Here is a 22,830-nt window from a genome sequence, read left to right as displayed (position 1 = left end):
CAGAAATGAACTGGGCACGTTCTAGAGCGACTTTTTAGGCATTAAAAGAAGCTCTCCATCCCAGTTTTGACAATTTTGCATGCTGAGCTGAACAATAGAGACAAAGGGAGGAAAAACAAACACTCCACTTGGTTTTGTGATTTAGAGGGTCTAAACCTCAAATTGCATTTCAAGATAATAAAGTCATTATTACCACGGGGGGATACAAGCACGAGGTGTTCCATTCCCCTACAGCAGCGCTACAGCTTTCATCTTGACATGATTGCTCAATTGCATGTTTATCATCCATGACATTGGCGAAATGTTCCTTTCTCTGAGTCACCTCATAAAACCCTCGTTTACAAAAGTTTAGCTGAGATTAGTCCATTAGCCAAATTACCTAGCCAAGCAGTTGATTTCCAAACGCCGTATCTTCAATCTGCTGCACAGCGTGGGCCCTCGCATTGAGGAATAACAAGAGTGGGAGAAGAAGCGTCTGCTGGAAGCGGCTGCTTGGCAGAATCTGTGACGCACAGGTCATTCCACTCTTCCCTTCACCTTTGACACCGAGCTCGTATATCAGCTACCTTCAAAACAGGAGAACCTGCGACAGCGTCTCCTCTTCGCACCTCATTAAGGGATGAAGGTTCACTCATCTGTCCTTCACAGCCAGGGGTAAACATCAGAATGTCATTGTGAATCCGTTTTGGCTTCTGACTTTTGCCTGTGGTGGAAGCAGTTGAGGAGCTCTAGAAAGACTTTCTTCAGAGATCCCTCCTCTCTTCGCTTAGCCCTCTAATTAGATGAAGGTTGTCTTTTTTGCACATATTTTCCAAACCCTCAACACCAACTGCATTTTTTTCTTGAATTCTTTATTGTCACTGATGTGATTAAAACTACTTTATTCCAATAACTCACAAAATTTTCTGTCCTCCGTCTCATTTTGCCATTCAATTTGGTCTTTCTAGTTTGTTCGGCACGACAAATATGGTGTCCAACCGAAGCCTGACCTCTCATTTGAATATGTTAATGCAGGAGTCTGCTTGTGAGGGGAGAACTGGGAAGGGTGGCGGGGGTCTGTATCAGTGGCGTACAGTTGGTTCCAGGGAGAATTTGATTCCTTTTCATCTGTCACTCTCAAGGTGTCATTCTCCGCCCCAGGTTTTTATCAGCATCCGCTCCAAGCTGCTTCCCCAAGAAAAAAAGAGAGAGAGAAGAAAGGAAAAAGCCACAAAGCTCCGTAAATTAAAGCATTTGGACGGAGACAAAAATGACATATCATCTGTGCACAGGCGCCGACTGATGCTGTATTACACACTCTTGTAATAAACAGAGAGAAGCAAATCACATTGTTCATTCCATGTCATTCATGAACACTCACTGGATTAGTTTGTAAGGCTCTCTTCAGATCCCGTGTAATCGTGGAATATTTTCCTTTGCAATAGGAGACCTATCTAAACAAGCCACGCAGCGTAAGTCGCCAACATGGCGTGTCATACGCATGCGTGTGTTTCCATATGCATGGGAGCTTTGGCAAGATACAGCTGAGCTCTAAATCAACTGATCCCTTTTGGTTGCTTTCCACGTTTAATAATTGAGTTAACTGATGGGGTTTTCCCCTCAGGAAGAAAAAAAACAGGACAGTGGGGTAAACAGGGGAGGGTTCCCCTCGTGTGCCCTCTTAAAAGTTTAACTAAACTTTTTTCACTGTTCTTGCATTTGCTAAACTCTACATCTTATGATAGATTCCTCTGGATAACAATTGTAACAAAAAGAAAACTTGGTTTGAATTGGCACCCACTGATGCCCAGTAGATCTTTAGGAGCAGCTTGAAAAGTGATTGAGATGCCTTTTTGAAGATACTTTAAATTAATTCAAAAAATACAAGATGTGGAAGACAGAGTTTATAATTTATGGATGCCGTCTGCTCTCTCCATTGGGGTGGACGTCTGCATTTAAAGCTGTTTGTTGAAGACCGCTAAGGGCTGTACGTTCCCTGTACGACCGGAGCAGGAGCTGGTTTCACGTTGTCAAAAGTAAGCCAGACCTGTTCCTCCGGCGGAGCTGCCCTTTATCACCATCCCATATCTGTCCCTTATTTTTATGGAGGGGTCCAATTGGGGTCCACTTTGGAGCCACTAATCTCTCCTTTATGATGTTGTACTGGGGTGGTCTGCAGCTGGGATGAGAATCAGCACCTCCAGGTCCAAGGCCATGGTTCTGGACCGGAAAGTCTCGTCTCACTAAGAGGAGAGCCTGGGGAAGACCTAGGACATGTTGGACATGTAGGACACTTGGTTGGCCTGGGAACACCTTAGGATCCTCCTGGACAGGATACAGGACATGTCCAGGGAGAGGGAAGTCTGGATGATGGATGGATGGATGGATGGATGGATGGATGGATGGATGGATGGATGGATGGATGGATGGATGGATGGATGATGGATGACTTCAACCATTGTGTTTTGTTTGAAAGCTGGAAATCCAGATTATAAAAAATTATACTTAGTGGGGGTAAAAAAGCGGGGGGGTTCTAAATCTTGTTGGTCCAATTTTGACTCAATCGCCCACCAACAATTAAATGTACTGCTGGATCTCCCAGACTTGAACGTCCATGATAGACTTTTTATCAATCAATCAATCAATCAATCAATCAATCAATCAATCAATCATCAATCAATCAATCAATCAATCAATTCTTATTTATGTAGCACTTTTACAATCAAAATTGTTTCTAGGTTTTCAGATAGACCTTCAGCATTAACAGAAATGGTCGTAATCATTTTGTTAATTTATACTTGTGGGAACAATTTCTGCATTTTTTCATTTTGATATTGAACATACTTAGTTTGAAAAAACACTGACTGCATAAAATGTCTTTTCCAGCATGTAAACTTCTCTAATTATATGCAATTTACTGGTTTAAAAAAAAAAGCATCAAATTGAATTTCTACATTTAGCTGTTATAAGAATGAATCAATTCTCTGTGAATGGATAGGGAAAATGCAGAATTTATAGTAATTGCAGTAGGCAATAGTGAAGAAGCAGATGATTTAAGGAGAGGTCTTTATTTAGCTTCTGAAGGAGCGAGTTTAAGAATCCAAGCGAGTGTCTCACATAACTACAGGCTACTTTATATGTCAGTAACATCTAAATCTGCCAATAAGTCTTTAATTTGTTCTATGAAGATATAAAGTAGTGCTTGATCTCTGGAGTAGCACATATTAAAAGTAGCATTTCTCCTTTCAGACAACACCTGCTCATGACATCAGCATTGCTTCCACTTGGCTCATCTTCTTCCAGTTTCTATTATGTTTATGACAAAAGACGGTCTGCTTCAACACAGACTTCCTCTGCCTCTCTGACATTTCACAGCTTTCTCCGGGAGGGGAACAGAAGCCTACAGTGATGTGAGAAATCCCCTGACACCCACAGGTTTTAATATTCTCTACGTTCTTTGGTTCCTCATACGTCCCTACAAAAACAAATCTGATAATCCCTCAGATGCAGATACATTTTTGTTGTCAGAGCCACATGAGGGCTGTCGATCATGTTTTTATTAGTTTTGTTTTATCAAAAACTAAAATTCAATAAATGCTACAAACACACTTCAATGTGAATTGAACGTGTAGCGTTCACAGCTGTACTCAATGCTAGTGTTGATCCTAACATCACATAATTCTGCATAATTCTGGAGGCTAACACGAACCCACAGAGCAGCAAAAGCTACATATGTGAAGAGGACGTTGCCAGCAGACAGCTGTTGGCTTAACCCACCATAGACGTGGACACGTGTCCGTGTCATGTCCTTGTCCACCTGCTCCACCCTCAGTTTAAAAAGAACTATTAATGTGTATAATATTGCTGCTTCATTGACAATGGAGAGAGAGATTCAGCTTCTAACCAGGCCTTTCTACAGTATGTGGAGTTTGCAGGTTCTCCCCATAAACAGATGTTCTCCTTCATTGGATGTTCTCCCTGTATAGTGGTGACTTGTCCTTGGTGTGCACCTGTTGACATGGTCCCCAGCACCCCCAGTGAATTGGAATAAAGAGAAGATAGACAGATATTTGTTGTGAAGCGACTCTTCCATCTTCCAAAATCTCCTACTCGTCGCTTACAGCCAGTCAAGCATCAACTGCGTCCTCTTTATCTCATTTTAAAGGTTATTTAGAATACTTTATAATGATTTTGGGGTTTTTTTTTGCTTCTTTTTCTCCAACGCCATCCTGCTACTTGCTCCAACTACCCCAAGGGAGCACCACCAATCTCATCACCTGAGTGGAGAAAGGGAAAAAAAAATCTCTGTAAAGAAAACATATTTTTCACAAATGTCAAGCTGTTCCTTTGGGACTATCTGGATCTTTATGATTGTTTGGTTTTTGTATACTGCGGAGTGTGTGTGCCTGATATGGTTAATATGTGCACAAGAGTTAAACCACTGCACGCTGCCGCTCAACGCTTTCATAAAGGGAAGCTATATTTCTGCGAGCAGTTTTCATGGGAGTGGCTCTGCTGTCGCATCATCTGTCTGTCCGCTGATTTATTCCAAGCACATTTGTACCGGCTCAGACATTATAAACTGTCTTTGACTCAAACTACTAATAACAACACCGTTGATGAATCCATCTGCCCTCGTGATTCCTTTTGAGGCTCTGAGTAAATTATCACCGTAAATGATGAAAATGGATTTCGATTTAATGGAACCTCTCTTGTCATCTTGACCACAGAGCAGCTTTCTCTCGCAGTCACCAGCTGGTCAAACTCATTCTTCAAATACTACTCGACGTTCCTTCTGTCATCCTGCAAAAGTCGATGGAACAAAGGAAGCAGATGGACTGTTTTACACAATTCTTTGAAGGGGACCAGGTCTCGGCAAAGTAGAGGCTGGAACCTGGAGGATTTATGTGGAAAGGGTCCAGAGGAGAGAGCGGCTCCATGAACCTTCCTCACTGACAGCAGCTGACGGCAACTATAAAACCAACAATTATGAGAAATATTGGCACTTTATTGGCAATGCCTTACAGAAAGAGTGTTTGAGATGCTTGAGAACACTTCTGTAAGGTTCTCAGTAAGGCTGCCAAAAGGATGATAGGGAAAAATTAATTACGGATTTGCTTTTTCATTAGGTTTATTTTTTGCATCGTAGGTTTATATCATGCTAATATTGATGCTCTTTTGCTGAATGAAGAGACGGCCTTTGATGTGTTCACTGGTATTCTCCTGTACCTGCTTTGTTTAGTTCACGGTGGTGCTGAATATAGCCGAGACTGTTGTGCTGAGCTGAGTCGACCAATCCCTGACACAGTGGGCTAGGAGACAAGGATGTCCTTCAGTACGTCTGCTGGGCTTTCTAAAAGATGGACTTTGGTTTTCACTACCGAGCAGCTCAAGTCTCTTTTTGCTGCCTATGCAGACGATGGTCACGTTTTCATCACACATCAGCATTCCGCTTTGATCTTCCTAATGAAGGATTGCTACGTTCAGCAACTTGGGTGTCATTTTTGACTGGGCTACAGTCACCTTAGGAACATTGCCAGCGTCCACCCATGCTTTGAGCTCCAGTTGCAGAGATTACTGCGACGCCCTGCTTTGTGTTCTCCCCAAATGCAACTGACAAGTGCCAGAAGGCAGCGGCACCTGACACCGGTTTGAAAATCACTCCATCGGCTCCCCTTCTGTTTCAGCATGGATTTTAAGCTTCTTTCCTTTGCTTGAACTGACTAAACAGTCTTGGGCCTTCTCATTTATCAGATCTGCTTTTACAGTTCCACGATTTGAGGACTCTGGGGTCCTCTGGCTCACGCCTTCTGGTCATTCCAAAAATAAGGACAAAACTCCACAGTGAGGCATCTTTTTATTACCGCGGCCCACATCTGTGGAACGGTCTGCCGGAGAGCCTCAGGAGACTGTTGACGCTTTTAAAAGCAGGCTCAAGACTCACCCTTTTAACTCTGCTTTTAAGTGATTTTCTTTGCATTCTTCTGAGGAATCCCCTTTAACTGCTTTGCTTTTTATGGTGTGTAAATTATAAACAGTTTTTTGGCAACTTTGGAGGACACATGAAAAATGTCCTGCAGTTTTTATGAACCATTAGGAAGAAGTTTTATACCAGATATTTTTATTTATCCGTTTTACTTGTATTATTGTTATTATTTTTAATTGTTGGTTTTATTTTCTCCTAATACTGTTCCTGCCTTGAATGTTGATTTTATCCTGCCTTGTTTATGCCTTCTAGCTCCAGTGTTTTCCACATGGGGAGCCCTCCACACCGAGAGCCGAGTCCGGGCTGCCTGCGGCGCTGTTGTCCTCGGGCCTGTCCGCTATACACTGGGGTCAAGACAATTTTGTCGCGGTGCGGGCCCCTCTGTCTGTCTTGCTTGGGGCGGCCCCTGTGATGGCGCCTCTTGGGGCTGTGTCTGATGAAACCTCCTGGTGTGTACAGCTCCCCAATTAAGCTCACCTGGTTTCTCGGTGTCTAGTTATATTGTGTTTTGAAGAGCGTATGCTAGTGGTTGTGGGTACACATCCTAATGACTGAGTGGGTGTAGGTGTCAGTAGCCGGGTGTTTAACCTTTTTCCTGTAGAGCATTTTGTGTTACATTTGCTGTATGAATAAAATAAGGTTGTTACCACACTGGAAGGATCTCAGGCATAGGCAGAAACCACAGGGGGGACCTTCCCCCCACCCATCCTAAAAAACATATTTGTCTTCCCAATATTCACAGTGTCATTCTGTGGCGTTTAATTAAAAAGAATCATATTTATAGTATATGTAAAACTCTTGTGGTCATTTTAGATGCAATCCAGAAGAGTCATATTTTGTTTGAGAGGAGTTAAATCTGCTGGACTATGGTTGTGTTTGAACTCACGCCCTGTACCCTACTGTCTATAGTGCACTCAAAAGTGTGAACACCAATTTGTAGGGTGTGTGAGAAGTAGTGGACAACTGATGCTCCGTAAGCTAGCAATATATGAATGTGCATTAAGGTTAGGATTTGATTATTCTAAATACAATGAAAAGAGAAATGAATGTTTTCCCATTCAGGCACATGTCTATTCATACACTCTTACACGTGCATGTGGAACAGCGGTGAGACGGATAATAGAGCGGCTCTTTCATAAACGGGAAGGTTGAAGAAAAGCCAGGAAACTAGCACTATACAGGCATGATAGCTTAAAAAATGTGGAAGTAGACACACATTATGAAAGTGTCAGTGACACTTTTTATTAATGAGAGGAACTGGCAGCGGACCATCTATATTTATTAACGAATACACTGCGCTGAAAGCTTGTGGACCTGAAACTTAATTAAATGATTAGTCATTGCCAGTCAGGATTTGACAAACAATTGACTTGAAACCACATCGTAGGGACAAGTGTGGACACGTTTTTAGATGAAATGATCTAGATATACAAAAGTGTTTACTCTGAACCAAGAGCAAATGTGTATGAGCTAAGAGGCAGCCGGTCTCCCTTCTGATTATTGGCTCGGATTGATTCTGTCTTTCTGTTTCAGTGATGGTGCTGAAGGGTGTTGATTCCCTTTCCGTTAAGGCAAGAATGACTGGTGCACTCTTGCGCGAGCAAGCGATGTAGTGGACCGGGAGAGAGGTCACCGATATGATTATCCCCGAGTGTCAATACAAAAGGAGAAGCGCAAAAAGGTCCCCGCTGAGCCGGAAAATGAATGGCTTTGACCTCATCAAACCTGCGGAAGCATCTCCTCTTGCTAATTAAGATTGAGTGGGAAAAAGTCATCAGTGTACAGGGCCGGCCATCTTAGCTCAAGTTAATCAAGCGGCCTTCACTTCACTGCTCCTTGTATTCATCGAAGGAGAGCAGCCAGCACAGGAAAAGAGCAGGGTGATATAGTTGCCAGTCTCTTAAAAGAACAAACAAAGTAAGAAGGAAATACTCGTCTAAAAAGCAAAAACCAGGTTGAAGATTGTTTCTTTCTTTCTAAGGTTTAGTTATGAGCCCCTGGGGACCAATGTACACACGTACGCAGGCTACATCTTAAGTAGCATCATTTTATGAAACCATGCACATCGATTCAGTCTTTAATTCATGGGTTTAAATCCAAATGGTGACCTTTTCTGTCCAAATCTGTGAGCTTTCAAAGTCTCTTTTATTCAGCGGTTTCCACATGTGCCTCTAATCCCAAATGTAGATGTGGAAAATAGGGAAGAGAGGACACTTGATCCAGCCTCAGTTCCACTGTAGAATTCTGTAGGTGGGTATATTTCTGTTTATGGGCATGCACATGTTAAGAAATGATCTCCCAATAACAAAGTCATTATTCCCAATTAAATTCTCTGGCATCCATCATAGTATGCCACTGCAGACTGTGCACAAGCCCATTATTTGCACTCATTATTATTGTATATACAAACAGATGAGATGGAGTGGGGCTGGGGTATACGTGTGTGCGTGCTTGTTTGTGTGTGTCTGTGTGTGTGTGTGCGTGCGTGCTATAGGGTAAAAAGAGCAAAATCCTGCTCCATAGCTGTTTAAATATTTCAGTTTGTGCTGCCAACAATTTAGATTTATGACACAGACGCACATAAAGCACATGCAAGCAAGTGTGCAGGGCCACATTATGGTCTGCACCGACTAATTAGTCCAGCAGCCCCTTCCCACACGGGGTCTCTTTCCTGGTTTAGGGAGATAGAATTTCCCCCAGTAACCTCAAAGAACGTTGTCACCTCTGACACCTTTTAGAGGAGCTCGGCAGGTGTCTCACTTTCACCTCTGCAGATGTGTAATACACACAATTCCAGTGACACAGACAAGAAAGGCCCCAGCCAGCCTTATCAGAGGGAGAAACATGGATGACCTGGACCATACCAGTAACATATTCAGCCTTGGGGAGATGTCCTCCCTGCAAAGTGTGAGTAATAGAGATACGGAAGTACATGCAGTCTGTTTTTGTACCCTTTCCCTGACTCCCCACCAACACCATTGGAACAGAAATATAAGTAAAAGTAACAGCAGCAGTCATATCACAGCTAGCATGGAGGAGTGCCCAAAGCAGCAACCTGTCCACTTTCATTCTCATTCCTGAAGGTCAATCTTCAGCTGCCCTCCACATGGCCACAGTCCTGTTTACTTCCCTCTGAAAGCCAATTACATTGCTGCTGTGCTGGGCCAGACAAAGCTGCTATATTTCAAGCGCAGACATGCACTTACGCATGTGTGCTGCACCCCCCCCCCCCCCCCCCCCCCCCCCCCCACCACCACCACCACCATCCCCACGCACACACACACACATATCCTCCCACACTCTGACACGCACAAAGGAAAAGACAAACACCTGCAGCAGCTCTTCTTACTGCTCCGGCAGTGACTTTTAACCTGTTTGTGGCAAAATGTATCGACACGCACTCAGGGAGAAGTCGTTTTTTTCTCTCTCTCTCACGGCTCAGCCACATCAGGAGGCAACATAGTCAGTGCATGAAAAACGACAGTTTATTTACCATGGGGTTTTACATTAGGCTGAGTGTGATATGATTATAAAACTGTCTTCATTATCTGAGAAATGAAGAGACCTTGCTAATGTTTGATGATTTATTCCCCAACCTCATGGGTTTAGCTCTAGATTAATGCAGCTCAATGACAGCTTGTGTAATCAGACAAGTGTTGGTAAAATAGTGATGGATGGCAGGTTGTTGTCCTCTGCACTACTTTGGCTTTCACCTATTACTCTGAATGATGGCGGCTTTAAGTACGAGCAGTTAAGGGTTCTCAGAAAGCAGCTGCATAAATTGAGGAATCTCTGTCCCATCATTATACATTCTCGGCTTTTTAAAAAGAGATTTAATCCGCTGTGCTCAGTTATCAGCACTGTGGTAATGGCCAAGGCTCACATGCATGTGCTTTGAAGGTCTGTCACCGTCCTTCTCTGCCATCTACAGATAGATGGAGGGAGTGCTTGTGTTCCTGATACAAAGACTTGAATGTGCATGGAGGTTATGGCGTGTACTAGTCTGAGCTGCATCCCTGGTAGTGCCTGATCTACTTGTTCTTGTGATAGAGGTGATGGATTTTAAATAGGATTTTTGTTCTTTTTTCACTCACTTCATTTCATGCCAGGGTGCACACAAGGCACGATTTCTTCTACCAACATCTACAGAAGTAGGACAGCAGATGAGTTTTGGAACCTAAACCATATGACCACCATCTGCTACTTTGAGTGTTGTGGTACTCGGTTTGTTAGAGGGGGGAAATGTTGCCGAAGCGCGAAGACAATGCAAATATCTATAAGCACAAATGGGGGAACGCATGTTTCCATTGTTTACCTTCTTTTATCTTTTCAGTCAACACGCTTCAGGTATCCTTAGATGAAGGATTCTTAAAGCAGAGCAATAAGCATAAACATGAAGGCCAAACTTGCATTCAGGGAGGGGAAATATCAGAGCAGTTAAAGCCCCCTCAAAGTTTCAATGTACAACGACACAAACCCTCAAAATAGGCAGTCCACATCGAAATTGACTGGATGGACCCTTAGCATTCACCTTTCTTTTGTATGAGTCTGCTTCAAATGTGCACACATTTTCCAATATTTGGGATATCTATTTCATAAACTGTCAGAAATGCCGTAATATTGTATGCATAAGCAATAGAGCTGTCTCACGGGCAAATGAGTACGCGACCCTCCGCCCTAATGTCACAAAAACCTCATTCGACTACAGAACGTGGATCAGACTACAAGTATTTTCAGATCTGTGTATCGCCGCTATGCTAAAGACTCTGGTTTGCTCTGGGCCTGTTCTCAAACAACAGGAAACGTTTAAATGGCGCGTTGTCCATATGAAAATCTACGCCATCGTCTGAAATTTAGCGAGCACAACAAATGACAGAAATGTGTCCAGTGCGTGTTGGACATAGTTTTGCTGGAAAGGTCTTGGTCTGCCTCCCAAAAGGAAGAGAAAGAGCTATGATGTTTAGCTGAGATGACAGAGTCCATCTGGCACCTGGGCAACAAATGAAAAGAACGAGGTGCCGTGGCAGCCAGCTCGAAGGGAAAACCGTGAAAACCTCCAAAAGGATTTGTTGCCGAGTTCACCGGCACCAGCTGAAAGGTAGTTAACAATGCAGAGTGCTTAAGAGGATGGATGTTTCTTCATCTGCGATTCAGATAAAACTCAGCAAGGACAGTCAACCTTCGTGCACAATTAGAGCTCCGGTGAGGTGCTTCAGCTAATTCACCGGTCATAAATGACTTCCCTCTAGTTACTTCTTCTCATGGAGGAACAGCCTGCAGTGGGCGTCCACGTTCCTGAAGTGATATGAGAGATGAAATGGTGGTAAGCAGAGAGCCATCTGCTTATCCATGTTGTTAGCACGCATGTGGACCAATGCTACATCTTCTCTTTGCAGGTGAGGCTATACCGCCTCAGCACTTTCATTTCTCTCGTGCACAACAGCAGTCGCCTCTGCAATAGCAGCATGCGTGTGCTCCTCAAAGGCGTCACAGCGTAGCTGCAATCACAGCCACCAAATCTGCTCTCAGGGTTGGTAAACCACATCGCATGTGCTAAATAAATGTATTTGCATTTTCTCCTGCCCGTATTTCGCACGCTGCAGCAAATATGCCCTTATTTGCATATTCATTAAGGCAGGGTGTAAAATCTACAATGCGTGCTATTATGTTCATTTAAAAAAAGCAGACTGGCTGCGTGCACTCGCAACTTTTGTTGGGAAAGCAAGCACCAACATTCGGGAGACTTTTTAATGGTATTTTTTTCAAGTCTTCAACTACAAATGTCTGTTTTCCACTATTCAAATGTAAATAAAGCAGAGCTACATACAGTATGAGGCGCTTTAGTATTTCCTGTTGTTGTTGTCAGGTAATATTATTGTGAGCTGATGGTAGAGAGCCCATTGACAAGAAACTAAACCATCTATAGCAGAAGCAGTGTGTTTATTTTCTTTTTGTTCAGCCAGCAATCTGTTCTTATTTTCTCAGAGCGGGAGCGCAGCGGAGGTAGATCTCAGTGTCCTTGACAGAGGTGACACAGAAGAGATGGATGCATGGCCGGTCAAAGGAAAGTCATTTATTTCCGTTGACCCGCTCGGTCAAGTGGATTGAAGCTGAGCCTTTTGATTTGGCTTTTACTTTGCCTTTTTTCCCCCCACCCGCAGAGTCCACACTGCTCTTGCAATTACTGCAAACAGAGAAGGTGATGGGTCTAAGATTTTGTCAGGATAAAGGAGTCAGGACCCTATCTCTCCTGTTGACACCATTAAGCCATCAATGAGACCAAGGAGGCAAGGGAAGGGGGGCGCCGAGGCCTTGTCAATCATAGCTTACCACCCAGCTCCTGTTTAAACCCCTCTGCCTCTGAACTCTCGCTGGCGCCTCTGTATCTGATCATGGGCTGCTGTTGATAGGCTCCCTCAAATTTACCATTTATTTTCTTATCAACTAAAACGGGGTTTCAGAGGGGTACGTTTGAGGATAAAGCCTTTGAGGATTGTTGGTCGTGCCGGGTTCCCAGGTAGGACGCCGTTTCAACCAGGCATCCAATCTGCATCACGCCGTCGTATAGATGTGTGCAAGCGGGGCGTTTTCCACGTCTGTTAAACATTCAGTTAAGTCCTATTAGGAGCAGTTTGGCTCCGCCCATAGACGAAGTCAGAGGGCCCACCTAAGACTCTGCACGGCGGGGCTTATCAAACAATAACAGATGCTCCGCAGATCCAGTTTTAACTCAGACAAATATTCTGTTTTGACTCCGGGGAGTTTGCGGCACACGCGTCAACTTGTAATACCGTAATATTTGATCTGTTGCATAAATGCATGAGGAGGTGTCACCCACTTTTTACCCTCACATTTTCTTCTAATTCTTATGAGGAGATTATGACAGAAATTGAATCAGTGATTACTATTGAATTCATCTAATTCCACCCCGGGTGACAATTTGATGTTGAAAAACTGAGCTAAAATAATCTTGCACAACGTACTGAGACAGCTGTCACAAATCAAACTAAATGCCTTCCCCCTCAGCTTTTCACCTGTAATCTTCACGCTACGCCTTTGCTCTTCCTGTTTCTCTCCGACTTTTACAGAATTCAGGTAAAATAAGACAACCCTAACACTAACCCTAACCCCCCCCGGAGTCAAGCTGCGTTCATCTCCTCTTATCTGCTCTGCAAAATATTCAAGGGCTCATTAAAACCGCCAAGCTTATGTAATCGTAGCTAAAGATAATTTGTTTTATCAGTCTGGTCAAATAATTTGCCTTTTCATGTCGCATCCCCATCACAAGCAAATTCTTTACTCCCGGAGTCAATCATCTCTAAAGCACCATCAAATCGTGCCAGTCCTGCAGTAGTGAAAGATGCAGAGCTTCATTTTTGGGTTGAAAAGAACTGGGCGTTTCCTGGTCCTGGTACCAGATGTGGAAGGACGGAAGGAGGAAAAGCAGAAAGTCCAAAAACAGGCTGCAGTCGGGGAGCAGCTGGTGCTGGTGGAGCCGGCAGCAGCGGGAGAAGCGGAGCCTCCGCTACCCCGCCACAGGATTCCTGACGTCTACTCAGACCCACAAGGTGTGATGGATGGAGGTAATCTTAAGGTGGAAATCACAAAATCAAAGAGCTTGAAGGCTACGTATTTAGGGCTCAAACCCACGTCGCTGAAAATAGCGCTTGATCCCATCAGAAACACCAGGAAGACAATTCAGTGAATACACATTTAATTGACCCAAAGACAAAGCATTACATTTAATTTACAAAATAACAATTTGAGCACCTTTTAACCTCCAACATGGCTGTAGCTTTAGAAGCATCTCAGTGGTTAAGAGCAGCTAACCAACACATATCAGCATCATCCTATTTTACTCAGTGTTTTCAACTATTTTGACCAGTTCACTTCCAAACGGGTCGTGATTAGAACTGGTGTGCCGCACAAATAGGGGAACTTTTCTGAATGCACATTAGGCTGTCAGGAATCGCTGAGTGGGACTTATTGGTGCGTGTGTCTGGACTGGTGACCTGTCTGCTCTGTAGCTTTGAATATGAGATGGAGTCAAGAAAAAAAGGCTTTATTCTTCATAAAGCAAAGGTTCTTAGTTTCATGAACGTGTGAATCCATTTAAAAACATCAATCAAAGCTGCAGACAGTGTCCAACAACTGCCAATCTGCCAGTTTACAGGTTGAATGACCTCTGGTCCCTGCAGCCACCAGGGGGCAATAAGAGTCATCATGTTCCCATTACAATCAGGGCATATTAATCGATAAAAGATAATGACTAAGATTTATGAATAATGGTACATTAATGACCTGCAATGCTCTGTTTATTTCCTAGTTGACTGTGTTGATGGAGGGGAAACAGTGCACGTTTTAAGCCGCTCTCGCCCTCTACCCCTGCCACAAGGGTTGATCCCGCTGCTGTTATTTATGCTGCCATGGGTTAGCAACTGCTTTACACCTCTGAGCACACACACTTTAAATAAAGACTGTTTCTAAGTCGAGCGCCTCTTCGTGATGAAAGGCAGAGATAAGAGGATTTAAATAGTGAACAAATGAGCCTATCCATCTCCTAATGACGACGGGATCCTGTGGGCCGAGTCAGAGGCATTGGGAGGCGCAAGGTGTAACATTTCATAGAGACCTGCAGCACGTGACGTTAGATTACATAAAGACCGGAGGAGCCCAAGGTTAACCTTCTCTTCCCTCACTTTTATCCCTTAAATGAGAAGGAGCTTTCATTCAGCTTCCATTCAAGGACACTTGCACTCGGGAGTGCACGAAGACACAGACAAGGAATTCAAGTCATTCAAACAAAACAGGCGCAGAGAAAAAGAAACAAGACCTTGGAGAAGATTTGGAGAGAAATAAATCCAAAACCTGGTTTACTCTTCGCCCTAATTTTCCAAAATGGCTGACGAAACAAGACAGCTGGCTTTCGCGGTAAAAATTGATCTGTCTAGTTTTGTTGTTTTTCAAACTAATACATGCTGAGAGCTGAACAACATTTCATCAAATGGAATCATAATAAAAGAATATTTTTATCTCACCTGTACGAAAGGAACGAAGCATGTGCTAATTCCGGTGCCGTTTTCCTTGATTATAAGGTCTTTACGGTCAAATGATTTCATTCAGGCGTTGAGGTTGAGGAATAATTAAGGTGAAAATCACTAAGGATTTCTTTTCTAATTGGCCATATGGAGTGGAAAGAAAAGTTTTATTGTTTTCTTTTGTCTTTCAAAGCAGATGTGCAGGGTCCTGGACTTTTAGCTTCTTAGACTTATCTCTCTCTTGTTGATTATAAGTTTAAACGTGGTGAAGTACAGCTAATGTGAGGCATGGTTTTATGTTTGTACCCCATTATTCCGTAGCTTTTTTTAAATCAATCAACTCAACCAACTCAAAGATAAAGACAAGTTCTAGACCACGGCTAATTTGATGCAAATATTTAAGCCCTTACGGAGTCTAATGTGGGCACATTCAACTCCTGACTAGATGGGGTTTTACCATGGAAAAATGCATTTTTCTGGGCTGAACTGCTGACATGAGTAGAGGAAGATGAGATGGAAACACCTTCGGATAAGAGAGTTGCTACTGACACCAATTGCAGTCTGAGTATTATTGATCAGCGGCTGTGGAGCGACAGTTTATTTAGTGATTTCATCTGTTTTCCTCTTTTATATGTGAATGATTTGTCCTAATAATTACATGGTTTCTTCTTTTTGTTTGCTGCTTTTAAAATGTAGTTATTTGGAAAACTGCTTTAAGATTTACATTTGACTTAGCTTCAGGCGCCACCATCGCACAGAATTGTTGTGTGTGTGCCAGAGCATGGAGCCACTTCCTGCACTCACCCAGAGCAGCACATGCTCCTAAAAACACAACATTACTCCTGATGGATGACTCCAGCTGCCATTTTGGTTTCTATACATGAACATTTTATTGATATGGTGAGAAAGATTTGGCTGAGGACATAATAACTCCCAAAATATGTGAAATAATTGAGTAAGAAAGAAAAAGGATGACACAAAGAAACTGAAATTGTTCTCATGGTAATGCCATAGTCCTTCGGAATCCCAACAGCTATGTTTTAAATCTAAATTCATCCATCCACCCATCCATCTTCTTCCACAGTATCCAGGTCAGCATCTGAGCTGGGAGAGCCAGACTTCCCTCTCACTTCATCCTGTTCTTCAAGGAGGATCCTCAAATGTTATAGGCCAGCTGTACTGGGCCTTTCCCAGGGTTTTCATGACCAGACCACTGTAGCCTGTCTACTGATCCGCCGGTCAGTCTCAGGCTCCATCCATCCCTCACCCGTGACCCCTCCAAGATACTTAGACTCCTCCGCTTGAGGCCCCTCCATGGCCTCCCTAAACTTCACCCTGACCCCAGTTTCTGTTTCCCGTGAGCACCAGATGTGCCGCACGCTTGGCCCGCCGCTACATGTCCTGTTTATCTGTGCACGTTTATTTGTTTTTGTTTGGTTTGAGAGCCATTTCAAGTGCGGGTATTAATAAGATGTTTTATTCATACTTTGACAACAATTGAGCTTTTTTCAGCTGGGTAACGTATTGCGTCACTTCCTGTCTTCTCAATCGTTCGTTGGTTACACTGTGCATGGGGTGTTGTATTCACTTTACTTAATATTAAAAACGTGGTGTGTTGTATTCACTTTACTTAATATGAAACACTTGGTGTGTTGCATTCACTTTACTTAAAATTTGAACACTTGGGACATTCTAGTCACCTGATAACAACAGTGAGAAACAACCCATATTAAACAAATACAGGGCTCCGCCGACGATTAGTATTAGCATGGCCTATATGTTCCCACAGTCAGCACATCTGGTGATGGTCCAGTTGTTGGGATGGCCTGGTTAGCTTTTTTCTCTGATAGCTAGAACTTTATCAGTGAAGAAGCTCATGAAGTCTTCACCACTAAGGGAAGAATGGATACGTGGATCTAAAACACTGTGACTCTTGGTTAATTTGGCCACAGTGCTGAAAAGAAACCTGGGGTTGTTCTGGTTTTCTTTAATTAAAGAAGAAAAATAAGCTGTTCTAGCCTTACGGAGGGCCTTTTTTTAAACTACCAGACAGTCTTTCCAGGCTACATGATAGCTGTCTATTTTACAAGAATGCCACTTCCTTTCTAGTCCGTCGCACTTTCTGCTTGAGGGTCCTGATGTGTGAATTATACCAGGGGCACATCTCCTCTGATTTACTATTTTCTTTTTCAGGGGGCAACAGAATCAAGCGTGATCCTCAGTGAGGTTGCTGCACCTTCAGCAATAGTCGACCTCAGCAGGGCTCAGATTATAATGATTGATCCCTGGGGAAACACACGGTGGTCCCGGGATCAGCACAGGGATCACTTCCTTAAACTTAGCTACAGCATTATCTGAAAGACATCTGCTATAGTAAGACTGAGCTCTGAGCATAGAAGAATCCTTAATCATAAATGTAAAAGTGATCAAAGAATGGTCTGACAGGAGGGGGTTCTGAGGGAACACTGACACATGTTCTACCTCAACACCATAAGTCAGAACTAGATCTAGGGTGTGGTTGAAGCCATGAGTTGGTTGGTTTATCTGCTGGAGGAAACCAACTGACTCCAGTAATGAGATGAAGCCATTTCTAAATTTGTCATTTACAACATCTACAATCTGGTGGTTTACTTTGAGTTTTATTGTTTCTACATCAAAAATCCAAACATAGAATATAAACAATGATTATACTGTAAAATAAAACTGTTGAAGACAGGATGTGACGCTGTGGAGGTCAGGATGTAGAGGAGGAGGAGGAGGAGGAGGAGGAGGAGGGGGGAGAGGAGCTCTGGAATTGTTGTTTATTTTTTCCAGAACCTCATCTTTTTCCTGATCCATCCACAGAAGCTTTTTTTCTTCTGCTTCTTTGATACTTGAAGCTGCAGAAAAGAGAGAGTGTGTTTTAGATTTCACTGAACATCATCTGAAATCTTCTGGAAGAGGAACAAAGGCGAAAGCATCTCACCTCAAGTTGGAGGATCGCTTCAGAGAGCCTCTGGAGCTCCTCTTTGTTCTTTGCCTCCTCGTGTTGCCTGAAACGTTGGCTCTCGTTGATCTTGTGCTCCAGCTCTTCATTCATCTGGACCCATGTCTGAGCGGTCCTCTCCCACCGCTGATGAACATCAGCCAGCATCCTGTTAAAGTTCTCTTCTTTAACCACCAGCTGCTGCTTCATCAACTCTTCCTTTTGCAGGATCTTCTCGTGATATTTTTGTGTCTCTTCATCAAGAAGTTTCTGGAACTTTTTTTCTTCCAGAAAGAGCTGCTGCCTCATGGCCTCTTTCTCTTCATGAGATCTTTGCCTTTCTTCCTGCAGCTTCCTTTCAAATTCCTCCTGGATCACAAGGAGCTTCTGATTCAGGCCTTCCTCCTGCTCCATCAGCTCTCTCCTGTGTGTCTCCTCGTTCTCCTGCTGCTGGCTGTGGAGGGTTTCCTCCAGAGAAGCACATTTCAGCTCGCTCTCCTTCAGAGCAGCTTGTGTGCTGTTCAGCAGGGTCAGGGCCTCCACATGGGCCACAGTTCTCATTTGTCGCCTCTTCACTGCCCTGCTGAGCTGCTCCTCCTTCTCAGCCAGGGCTTCTCTGAGATGCTGGACCTCTTCCCTCCAAGTCTCCATGGATGATTCTTGCTTCAGCTGCTGAGTTTCTCTCTGTGCCATTGATGCGTCTGCTCGTCACCAGTGTGGTACAAGAGTGTTGAGCTCCTCAGGCGTGTGCTGATGAGGTAGAGCTGATGTGTTTGATCTGCCAGTTCGGTTTGATCCTTTGATTCCATTGATCTGATATGAAGAGCAATTTTGACATCAATGACATAAAGAAGATCAAAGACTAAAATGCCAACTTAAGATAAAGTTGGAGGGCCAACTGTATTGCGTCGGGGTAACGTATTGCGTCACTTCCTGTCTTCTAAATCGTTCGTTGGTTGCACTGTGCACGGTGTTTGTGTTGTATTAAATTTACTTAAAATTGAACACGTAGTGTGTTGTATTCACTTTACTTAAAATTTGAACACTTGGGACATTCTAGTCACTCGATAACAACAGTGAGAAACAACCCATATTAAATAGAGGGCTTCGCCGATTATTAGCGTTAGCATGGCCTAACCGTCTGTTTCGGCTTTGTGTGAAATGTTTAGTTACTCCTCTGCCTCCTTTAGTGAAGGGAATGGGTGCAGAAAGTGTTTATTTACGGCTATGGAGGCGAGATTGGCGAGCTTGAGACGCGGTTCCGCAGCTTGGAGTTAGCTGGAGTTGCGTCAGGTAGCCAGGAGAAGCTAGCTGCTGCGGAGCCGCCTAGCGTAGCTTCAGCTAGCGGCCCCCGGCAGCAGCCGGCTCGCCAGGGCGGCTGGGAGACGGTTCGCAGGAAGCGGAGCCCCAAACAAAGGCCCACGGTGCCCCACCACGCCGCGGCTCATCGTTTTCCCCACTCGGCGACACACCCGCTGAGAAACCGACCCTGGTAATTTGCGACTCTGTTTTGCGCTACGTGAAGCCGACTCCAGCGACCATAGTTAAGAGCATTCCGGGGGCCAGAGCGGGCGACATAGAAGCCAATTTAATGCTCCTGGCGAGACGTAAACGTAAATTTGGTAAAGTTTTCATTCACGTCGGAGCCAACGACACCCGGCTTCGTCAGTCGGAGGTCACCAAAATAACATAGAGTCGTGTGCAGCTACGCAAAAACGATGTCGGACTCCGGAGCATTTTTCTTTCCTAAATGTAAAAGTTCGCGGAGGGTGTAGACAGCCGGGCCCTCTGATTAGCCCGGAGTCTCCACCTACGAAGCGAGGTGTAGACGGGGAGCCTTCCGATTGGTTCCGAAGGCGGAAGGCGGGCCCCGAGGGCCCCCGATCATCCGAGCCCAATAAGAAGGCCGCGCGTCAGGGCGCCTGGAATCGACCTGCGAAAATTTGGATTGAGGAAAGTCAGCTTTCTTTACAGTGCTTTTCATATTTGCGTGCTTTTTGCGTGCTCGACGCATATCTTTGCAATAGTACCTGTAAATGTGCTCGAAAGCTAACTTTTGCCGTGAAAAAACAACTTTCCGCTAGCGGGATAATGTCGCTAATCGCATCTATAGACATTGTGTTATTGAGGTGCCTCCGTGCTCGAATTGCTTGTTTGCCTTCTTTGTTTCCGAATTAAATGTTTACGTTCAATGTTGTGACCTACATGCCTATTGAGTATTACAAACAAAGGAATGTCCATGAGTGTGCAGGGACAATACAGCCTTGTCAGGTGGGAAGTGGGGGGACAATACAGCCAAGAAAGGTGAGGGCAGCCAGATGTGGGCAGCAAGTACCTGGGAAGTGCCTTGCTTGGTGGCAGTAGTAATCTCTGGGTTAGTTGTTTGCTTGCACGTGACACTTTGCTTTGGTTGTTTTTTTCAGATAAACCTTCTGCAATGGACCCATAGATGCCATCACTGTGTATTCTGGACACGAGTGTGCCACAGGATGGGCAGCAGTGCGTTCTGAAGGCGTCGAAAGAGGCACGGGACCAGTCGAAACCACATCAGCCCACTGATGAGTGGACTGAGATGTCTTAAGACTGCCTGTGATGAAGGTAAGGTAATCAGGGTCAAATATATGTTTTGATGCTCAGTTGAGTCACTCTACTTGGACAAATGTGGCATTAAAGACATAACCGTTTGTCTTCAGCTAAAAGGAGATGCCGCCTGGTCACCCAAAATCCCTCAGAGGTGCAGTGGATGGGTCAGCTAATTCTGACTTTTGGCAAATACCGAGGCAAAGCTTCCAGTGGCTGGTGGAAAACGATGTTGGCTACATTAAATAGTAAGTGTGCTGTTCTAAACAAAATTAATCTTTGCTCATTCTTGTCCCGTTAAGCGATTCATAATTAAATGTGATATTTCAGTATCGTCGATCGCCACGTTAAAGAGAAGCAGCGGCCAGAGAGAGGACCGATAAATGACGAGTGGATTAAGGATTACCTCCAGTTCTTCCCGCAAGTCTCCTGCCACCTGGAGATGTGTGTGGACAGAGCCATTTACGGACAGGGTGAAATGTAATTGTTAATATTATGCACAAGCTTTTCGAACGCAGTGAGGACTTAAGCTACATTTTAGACGAGTATGTTTACGTTGGCCTTTTTCTCCCCCATTTCACTAAAGCTGCAGCAGAAAAGGCCAAAAGACCTGGAAAACAGAGCCGGCCAGCTTCTGCACACAAGTCCGTCAGACGCACCGCTCCATCGTCGACGGCAAGATCGCCGTCTGAACCACACATCGAGGTGCCTCTTTGCTCCATATCCTGGGGACGCCACACTAAAGTGTGCCAATACGAAAACTTAGACTAAAACGCATCCTTTCAGGACAAACATGGAAAAATGAAGTGGAGGAAGGTCCTGAAGGATGACAGGATGTGGTTTCAGACATACTGTCCAAACAGCAAAATGTCATCATCTCCAGGACTTGAAGGCCAGACTTTTGACACTTTTGCAGACTTTCAAAGGGCTGTGGACATTCTTTTGGGAGCTCTTTTCCAGGGTTACCATGACCAGACCACTGTAGCCTGTCTACTGATCCGCCGGTCAGTCTCAGGCTCCATCCATCCCTCACCCGTGACCCCTCCAAGATACTTAGACTCCTCCGCTTGAGGCCCCTCCATGGCCTCCCTAAACTTCACCCTGACCCCAGTTTCTGTTTCCCGTGAGCACCAGATGTGCCGCACGCTTGGCCCGCCGCTACATGTCCTGTTTATCTGTGCACGTTTATTTGTTTTTGTTTGGTTTGAGAGCCATTTCAAGTGCGGGTATTAATAAGATGTTTTATTCATACTTTGACAACAATTGAGCTTTTTTCAGCTGGGTAACGTATTGCGTCACTTCCTGTCTTCTCAATCGTTCGTTGGTTGCATTGTGCACGGGGTGTTGTATTCACTTTACTTAATATTAAAAACGTGGTGTGTTGTATTCACTTTACTTAAAATTGAACACTTGGTGTGTTGTATTCACTTTACTTAAAATTTGAACACTTGGGACATTCTAGTCACCTGATAACAACAGTGAGAAACAACCCATATTAAACAAATACAGGGCTCCGCCGACGATTAGTATTAGCATGGCCTATATGTTCCCACAGTCAGCACATCTGGTGATGGTCCAGTTGTTGGGATGGCCTGGTTAGCTTTTTTCTCTGATAGCTAGAACTTTATCAGTGAAGAAGCTCATGAAGTCTTCACCACTAAGGGAAGAATGGATACGTGGATCTAAAACACTGTGACTCTTGGTTAATTTGGCCACAGTGCTGAAAAGAAACCTGGGGTTGTTCTGGTTTTCTTTAATTAAAGAAGAAAAATAAGCTGTTCTAGCCTTACAGAGGGCCTTTTTGTGAACTACCAGACAGTCTTTCCAGGCTACATGATAGCTGTCTATTTTACAAGAATGCCACTTCCTTTCTAGTCGTCGCACTTTCTGCTTGAGGGTCCTGATGTGTGAATTATACCAGGGGCCACACCTCCTCTGATTTACTATTTTCTTTTTCAGGGGGCAACAGAATCAAGCGTGATTCTCAGTGAGGTTGCTGCACCTTCAGCAATAGTCGACCTCAGCAGGGCTCAGATTATAATGATTGATCCCTGGGGAAACACACGGTGGTCCTGGGATCAGCACAGGGATCACTTCCTTAAACTTAGCTACAGCATTATCTGAAAGACATCTGCTATAGTAAGACTGAGCTCTGAGCATAGAAGAATCCTTAATCATAAATGTAAAAGTGATCAAAGAATGGTCTGACAGGAGGGGGTTCTGAGGGAACACTGACACATGTTCTACCTCAACACCATAAGTCAGAACTAGATCTAGGGTGT

General features: G+C 44.1%; 1 protein-coding gene and 2 long non-coding RNA genes across 4 annotated transcripts in view; 2 read left to right on the top strand and 1 right to left on the bottom strand.

Moving 5' to 3' along the window:
* The window catches only part of LOC130516522 (uncharacterized), a 230,160-nt gene that overhangs the window by 204,100 nt on the left and 3,230 nt on the right, over positions 1-22,830 (top strand). The window contains exon 2 of the long non-coding RNA XR_008947512.1: positions 19,266-19,299. This is a non-coding gene — a long non-coding RNA (uncharacterized LOC130516522). The remainder of the gene's footprint in view (positions 1-19,265; positions 19,300-22,830) is intronic.
* LOC130516467 (GRB10-interacting GYF protein 2-like) lies at positions 17,627-19,691 on the bottom strand. 2 transcript variants are annotated; one of them, XM_057017568.1, is made up of 3 exons: positions 19,192-19,691; positions 17,969-18,781; positions 17,627-17,882 (listed from the first exon to the last, which is right to left on the bottom strand). In XM_057017568.1, the coding sequence occupies exons 2-3, from the start codon at positions 18,659-18,661 to the stop codon at positions 17,805-17,807; spliced, it is 771 nt and encodes a 256-aa protein (XP_056873548.1). In that variant the 5' UTR covers positions 18,662-18,781; positions 19,192-19,691; the 3' UTR covers positions 17,627-17,804. The 2 variants fall into 2 exon arrangements, with proteins under 2 accessions (XP_056873548.1, XP_056873553.1); XM_057017573.1 differs by lacking the exon at positions 19,192-19,691 and having other exon boundaries at positions 17,969-19,104.
* LOC130516545 (uncharacterized) lies at positions 20,884-21,254 on the top strand. The gene is made up of 2 exons (XR_008947517.1): positions 20,884-21,028; positions 21,135-21,254. It is a non-coding gene; the product is annotated as an uncharacterized LOC130516545 (long non-coding RNA).

This window comes from Takifugu flavidus, chromosome 2 (genome assembly GCF_003711565.1).
Source record: "Takifugu flavidus isolate HTHZ2018 chromosome 2, ASM371156v2, whole genome shotgun sequence".
In the NCBI taxonomy this organism is placed as follows: Eukaryota; Metazoa; Chordata; class Actinopteri; order Tetraodontiformes; family Tetraodontidae; genus Takifugu; species Takifugu flavidus.
This window is presented reverse-complemented; position numbering and strand designations above follow the sequence as displayed.

Coding starts and splice junctions, on each gene's coding strand:
- LOC130516467 (XM_057017568.1), bottom strand. CDS start 18,661: ATGGCACAGAGAGAAACTCAGCAGCTGAAGCAAGAATCATCCATGGAG. Junction 17,883..17,968: donor AAGCGATCCTCCAACTTGAG/GTGAGATGCTTT, acceptor TCTTTTCTGCAG/CTTCAAGTATCAAAGAAGCA.